We start from the raw sequence: 6,814 nt of genomic DNA, 5'->3' as shown, positions 1-6,814 counted from the left end.
GGGTCCTAAGAAGGAGGGCACTAGAGGCCTGGGCCTCTGGGTCTATGACAGTGGAGAAAGGGGGTGAAGGGCTGGACCTCAATACTCTGAGAGGACGAGGATCTAACATCCTGGATCGTCAAAAGGGGAAAAGGACCCAGTAGGTCCCTGCAAAAAGCAAGGGTTTCGGTCATCTGCATTCGAGAACGGAATGGGTAGGTGTCAGCCACAGTGGTCTGTGGGGAAGGGACTGGGATCAGAGAGGGGACAGAAGAGTTAAAGTGGGTCTCCCCATCTCCACCCCAGGAGCTCCTCCTCACCGGGGGGGCTCGGCGCAGCTGTGCTCCGGAGAAGGTCGAGTCCCGCGTTCTAGGCTGGAGGCGGTAGGCCCCGCTCCGCCAGCCTGGAACTGCCTGGGATCCCCCTTTTTGGAGAGTGCCGGGAGCCCATGAAACAGGACGGGGGTGGAGGGGGAGGCAGGAGCCCCGCCTGCGACCCTGAGAAGGGGAGGAGGCGCGGGCTGGGAGGGACCGGGGCGGGGCGGACGTCGGGGTTCCCTGGCTCGCCCCTCCTCAGCAGCCCGGGGCTGCGGGGTGGGCGGGACGGGGCGGGGCGGTGGCGAGGACTGACAGAAGCAGGTGTCGGGAGAGTGGCGCCGGGTGAGCAGCAGGGGCAGGTGGTCGCGTCCCGACCCTACAGGCAGGTGCCACCTGTCGTTTACTTTTTCCCTGACGCAGCAGCAGGAGTCGGATTCAGGGGAGTGCAAAGTTCAAACTGGAGCCCCGGACTCCTGGGTCTGAGGAAGGAGGGGGCTCGGGACCTGAATTCCGGGGTTTGAAAGAAAGGGGGCGGGGCCCGGACTCCTGGGTCTGAGGGAGAAGCGGGTCGGGGGCCCAGGATCCGGATGCTGGGAATAGGGACAGAGGCGTTGGGACTCCGCAGTGTGTCTGACAGGCAGAAAGATCCAGAAGGGGGCGGGGAACCCAGACTCCTGGGTCTGAGGGAGGAGGGGCTGGAGTATGAACTTCGGGGATCAAAACGAGAAGGTGGCTGGTTCCCACTGGCAGGACTGAGCGCCGGGTATTCGGCCCAGCAAGCTTCGACCTCTGGCCTGAGATTCGTGGGACGCTGCGGTGCTCCTGGGTTGGATTACGTGCAAAAGGGCGAGCTGAGGCCGTGGCTATAAATACCTCCTCGGACTCGGCAGGAGCCCAAGGCTCCAGGCAAGTATTCCGCAGAAAACCATCATCACTAGCGCTCCCCGGTCTCAACAAGAGAGGCGTCGCCAATACCACAGATACGTTTATTGCTCCTGGCACTCAAACCCCAAGCCCATCTTCCCACTGTCCCATCCTCACCGACCAGAAAACGCAAACTCCCAGCATTCCACGCGGGGGAAAGAACTACAACTCCCAGAAGGCTCCGCGCTGAGTAGAACCCGAGGACTCGTTAAGGTTCCCGCGCTCGTCTGCTATTGGTTTTCACGGCGACGTGGCCACGGGAGGCCCGTGGCGGTGATTGGCCGGCAGTTCCTGTTGCTCAAGATCCCAGAGGAGGCGGCGGAGCCTGCGCAGTTCACGGTGTAGGGCGTCGTCCGTCACGGGACCCGTGAGGCGCAGGCGCGAGCTGCCCAAAGGCAGGATGAGGGGAGGATGGGAGGAGAAGCTTTCGAAGATGTCCCCTATGAGGGCGAAGAAGACGAAGTTAAATTCTGAAAATGGGCATCAGTCAGCAGTGTCGGAAAGAGCCGAGGCTGCCTCGCGCCCGAAGGAAGGAGAAACTTCAACCCCCAACAACTCCTGGAGCGGGGTCCACGCGAATGCAACACTTGGAGTCCGCAGGCATCATGGGAGTTGTAGTTCAGACTATGAAAGGCCACCGTTGCCTGGGAAACGGCCGATGGAGTATGGTTCTTGGGTCCACGAGGACGGAAGGGCAAAGTTTTACTTGGTTTTCAGAATTCTTTCGAGTGAAGGGGCTTGGAGCTGGGACTTCCAGATAATGGGGAGGGTAGTTTGTGGGAGGAAGAAGCTTGGGGGCGCTGAACCCCCTAGGAAAAAAAGGAGCTGGGGCCTTGAACTCCTGTACCCTGGTGGAGAAAAGGGTTGAGGTCCTCCTGGAGGAGGAGAGGACTAGGGGTCCAAAATCCTGGGTCAGAAAGAGGAAGGGGCTGGGGCTATGGATTCCCAGGGCCTGAGGACAGAGTAAAGCTGATAGTCCCAATGCCTCTGTCCCCATTTCTTCTCACCTGTGTCCACAGCATCTCTCTCTGTAGGCAGAGGGTCCCAAGCAGGCGGTGGCCCGTGGCCAGGACCCAGCTGGTAGTGGCTGAGCAGATGGTGGAGCTGAGCAGGGGTCAGTGTGGGGTGGTCAGTTCGTAGGCTGCTCCATGAAGCCTGGTGGGAAGATGAGGTGAGAAATCTTTGGTCTGAGAAACCCTATGTGGGAGGCCTCCATGAAGGGGGTGGGCCCAAAGAAAAAATGTGACTTGCTTTAGAATAAATAAAGATAGGAGTAGGCAGGGGTGGAGAGGAAGCAAAATCGGCCATTCGTTTATATTATCGAAGCTGATGACGTGTGCTTGGGGAGTTACTATTCCACCTTGGCCACTTTTTGTTATCTGTTTGAAAAATTTTACACCTACCCTCGCTGGCATCAGAATCATCAGTGTGGTTAAAAGCAGAGATTCTGGACCCAGATTGCTTGGGTTCAAGAACTCCAGCCTGTTGACTTACTACCTTCTGGCAAGTCACTGTGCCTCACTTTCCTTCTCTGTAAACTGGGGAGAGGGGCTACCTTCTAGGGTGGTTATGAGATTCAATATGGCAAGATTATAAAGTTCTTAGAACACTGCCTGGTGCTTATTAAATGCTCTGTAAAAGTTCAACAAGTAAAAATAAATAAATGAAATCGAGTGAACTATCCTACCTAATTCTCAGTTTCCTTGTCTGAAAAAAAAAAAAAATCGTCAATAACCTACTTCACGGGGCTTAGTCAGCACTCCGTTAGAAGTGGTAAACAGTATCTAGCATATAGTTTATGTTCAACGAATGTTTTAACCATCACATTCCTTGGTCTCATACCAGACTTCTTGAATCAGTGTGTCTGAGGGAGGGGGCCCTGGGAACTACTATTAATAAGTCCCATTGGGATTCAGATGTAACCCAGGTTGGACACTTCTGTTGCTGGTTTCCTTCATCCACAGTGTCTGAGCTGGGACTGAGAACAACCTGGAGTCCAAGGGAAGTTTCAAGGGTAAGCTGAATAGAGGATGACTGAAGAGTCAGAGGTCAGGGGTCAAAAATCACCTTGAGCAGGGAGGTGCGGGGCACACAGAGCAGGTTCACAGCCATGGAGAGTTTCCGGAAGAACTCAGTGGCAATGTCACCCAGCCCAGCCCCCTGTAGCCAGTCCAAGACAAGGTCCAAGTTGGTTCGGATTTGGACGGCTCGAGACCATTGATAGAAAGGTCGGCCTTGACCTGTGGGAAAATGATAGCAGGCCCAATGGGTGCCTGCACCCCGCACTCCTGCCCGCCAGGCCCTTCCTGTCCTTCAGCTTGGGATAGGGAGCCGGTTCTCCAGAGTCCCAGAAGGTGAGGCCTGAGCCAGTGGTGTGTCCGACTTGACGTGAGTCTCAGTGGATCCTGTTTCTGCCTCTCCGCTCCCTCCCGGTTCCACCCTCACCTCGTTCCATCAGCGAGTTGAGAAGAGATGCATTGGAAAAGAAGAACAAGTAGCCGAAAGTCTGAGACACGAGGTCCGGGTGCAGCTCGCACTGGCTGGTCAGCTCCAGGGCGGCCTGGAACACGCCCAGGGTGGGTTTCAAGCCCGGCGGCATGGCCTCCAGTTCTGCTCCGGGCCCTGGCAGCTCCGCCCCAGCAGTGAAAGGGTTACTATCCAGAAGAGCAGGCAGCGTTGAATACAGAGTCTGAGGAGATAGAGATGCAAACGAGCGATCAGACTGGAATCTCTGGAAGTTTCAGGGCGGTAGGCCATGAAGACACTGGGGAGCACCACCAAAGTTTTCTGGGAATTGTAGTCCATTTTACACCCTAGAGGTCTCCATAAGCAAATTCCTACTTTCCAGTTGGGTTTCTAGCATTCGTCAGGCCTGGGATACCTCAAGTCTTAAGAAAGGCTTTCCAGAAGTTTCTTGGGTATTTTTAAGACCACCTCTGGTGCCTTACCGGATTTAAAGTTTCTCAACAAAGACAGCTCGAGGAGGACAAAGGATACTGAACAAAGAGGCCCCCTTCGGTCAAAGAATTATTTATCCAGAATTCCCGAAGGAAAGAAAAAGAATAGAGAGTCAGGAAGTAGAAGTGGGGTGGCAGTTAGCCAGTGGAAAGTGAGATCAGGCCAAGGACAGGAAATGAGGTCAGAGCCAGAAATGAAATAAAACCACACTCGGCAGAGATGTACCGGATGTAAGGGCTTGGAGGAAAGGGCTCCCCAAATCAAGGCTCCTCAAGGAACACAGACTATCTGTCCCAAAAGGTCCCCTTTCACTTTACAGAGAGGGACTCAGGCCCATCATCAGCCAGAAACCCTGAGAATTCCAAGAAACAGTATTAAGGTCAAGGATGGCGATGGAGCAGCAGGTAGGTCCTGTAGGATGGGCACTCCGGGGTGAAAAACACCTGTGGCTCCCAAAAGAGAGTGAATTCAGAGCAATAGGAAGTGAAATCAGCAAAGACAGGAAGTGAGGCCTGATTAAATAGGACGTTTAAATGACAGTGCCCAACACTATTTGATCTATATATACCATCTATCTCTCTATCTATCTATCATCAATCATCTGACTTACACTATTTGATCTATATATACGATCTATCTCTCTATCTATCATCAATCATCTGACTTATCAGTGATTGAATAGTGGACTTAGAAAAAGGATGCTTGAGAGAATGTTAATGGCAATACAGCCAGTTAGCGAGGCCAGACTATTAAGAGCAGATAGTTGCAGAAACAGGAAGAGAAGCCAGAAAGGTAGGAAGCGATGGAGGCTCAAACAGGAAATGGTGTCAGAACAGCAAAATGGGAGGTGATGTCAGAGAAACAGGAAATATCGTGAGGTCAAATAGGAAGCGACATCAGAGCAACGTGACGTGGTTCAAATGGGAAGTGAGGTTATGCCACACAGGAAGCAAGGGTCAAGGCCAACCTTGGTGAGGTAGTAGACAGACTGCTGGAAGGTACACATGATGACCTCATCCAGGAGGGCCATGGCTTCGTCACATAATTCCAAGTCATTGCAGAGCTGTGGGTCTGAGGATAGGCCTCGGGGTGAGAGGGAGAGCCAGAGGCTGGCAGGGAGGAGCCCAGGTCCCCAGGTGCGGGGAATGGCGCGGGGCTTGGACCGGCCTGGGCCTGAGCTCACCCTCCTGGTCCGCTTCCTTCTCCATCTCTAGCACCTTCTCCTGCACAAAGCTCAGCAGCTCTGTGGTGTTGGCCATCCACAGCATGAGTGGCCGCAGCTCCACGGACACAGCCTCGGGAGTCAAAGGCACCTCAGGGACCCCCTCAGGGTGGCTGTGGAAGGAGGAAAGGACCCGTGATCCTTGCACATCCCACCACAGTGTCCAAACCCCGAGATGTGGGTCGAATTGGGGATTGACTTCCTTGGAAAAGTCGAGTCCCAAGGAAGAAAGGACAGAAACTTGCACTAAGACGCGCGTGGGGTGAACACTGAACTGACTGCACGTCCCAACCCCTGCACCCCACGAGGTCCTTCTCCCCAGAATTTCTCTTACTTCTCTGGCTGACGGTCTCCAATTTCTTTAATCTTTTCCTGCAGAACGATAAGATCAAAATGAAGGTAAGGGGGATGGGGCGGAAGGCCTGCCAGGTAACACCCTGGTTTTTCCGGAAGCACCTTTTTTTGACAGAAACTCTCCCTACTTTTTAGATGGACTCTAACTCTCAAGTGTCCGAATGGTCTCTCCTCTTCTCTTTTAAAACACATGATTATGAGTGGTTTATCTCCCTCAGGTCCACTTCTGCTCACCTAGAGTTACTTCTCACCCTCAAGAAACTTCCTAAATCTCCTAACAGCCCTGAGCTTATTAGTATGTAACCGTCTCCCCGCCCCCCACCCGGGGCTTCTCCCTGGCGCTTCTCTCTGTAGGTCTAGTGGGTTCCTCCTCCCTCTCCTCTGGGAATGGTCTCGCCCACCGCTGCTCCAGGCTTCAGACCCAATGAGCTGCCCCTGGGGCCACCTCTCGCGATCGTCTCTTGCAACTTTTCATCCAAAGGCTGCTTCTCACACTTAGGTTTTGGCGTATATTGTGCCCTGTGCCTCGCTCTCCCAACTCCCAGAATGGGTTCTGCCATTATCCGACAGCTGCAAAAGCAGGTACTGCCTTGTCTTCAAGCAGAGGATTAATCCACAACTCCCTCCGACCCAGGAGAACCCCTTGCTTAATAATAGTCCAAGCTTTTCCTGAGGCATCACGGGAGAGGTAGTTTCGCCCCGCCCAACTACAATACTGGGGTGGAAGATGGCGAGGGGAGGCTGGGGAAAGGACCTGGGGCGTAAATGGGGCCGGACAGTGGTTAGGGGTGCTCACCCAGACAGCCTCCTTGATGAGACGGGCTAGGCGGCCCAACAGGCGCGGCAGGTGGCCCAACTCCAGCTCCCGGGCTGAATGCTGCACACACAGAGCTAGCAGCGTGGCTGGCCCTAGCGGTGGCAGGTCCCCAGTGCCCGCGGCCGCAGCGCGCACGATCTCGCCCAGAAGTGCCTCTTCCTCGCGCGGCCGGAAGCGCAGCACAGGCTCGCGTCCGTCCAGGTAGGCGGCCAGCGCCTCGCTGCGCTCCTGCAGGCCACGGCC

General features: G+C 54.7%; 1 protein-coding gene across 1 annotated transcript in view; it reads right to left on the bottom strand.

Moving 5' to 3' along the window:
• Positions 1-1,276: 1,276 nt before the first annotated feature.
• Positions 1,277-6,814, bottom strand: part of RASIP1 (Ras interacting protein 1) — an 11,650-nt gene continuing 6,112 nt past the window's right edge. Inside the window, 8 exon segments of the mRNA XM_025048832.1 lie at positions 1,277-1,660; positions 2,228-2,375; positions 3,288-3,460; positions 3,666-3,909; positions 5,146-5,249; positions 5,362-5,513; positions 5,735-5,772; positions 6,551-6,814. The exon segment at positions 6,551-6,814 is cut by the window's right edge and continues 61 nt beyond it. Of these exon segments, the coding sequence (XP_024904600.1) occupies positions 1,461-1,660; positions 2,228-2,375; positions 3,288-3,460; positions 3,666-3,909; positions 5,146-5,249; positions 5,362-5,513; positions 5,735-5,772; positions 6,551-6,814 (1,323 nt within the window). The 3' untranslated portion in view covers positions 1,277-1,460.

This window comes from Pteropus alecto, unplaced genomic scaffold (genome assembly GCF_000325575.1).
Source record: "Pteropus alecto unplaced genomic scaffold, ASM32557v1 scaffold41, whole genome shotgun sequence".
NCBI lineage: Eukaryota > Metazoa > Chordata > Mammalia > Chiroptera > Pteropodidae > Pteropus > Pteropus alecto.
Note: the sequence above shows the minus strand (reverse complement) of the source record. Positions and strands in the feature narration are given on the sequence as shown.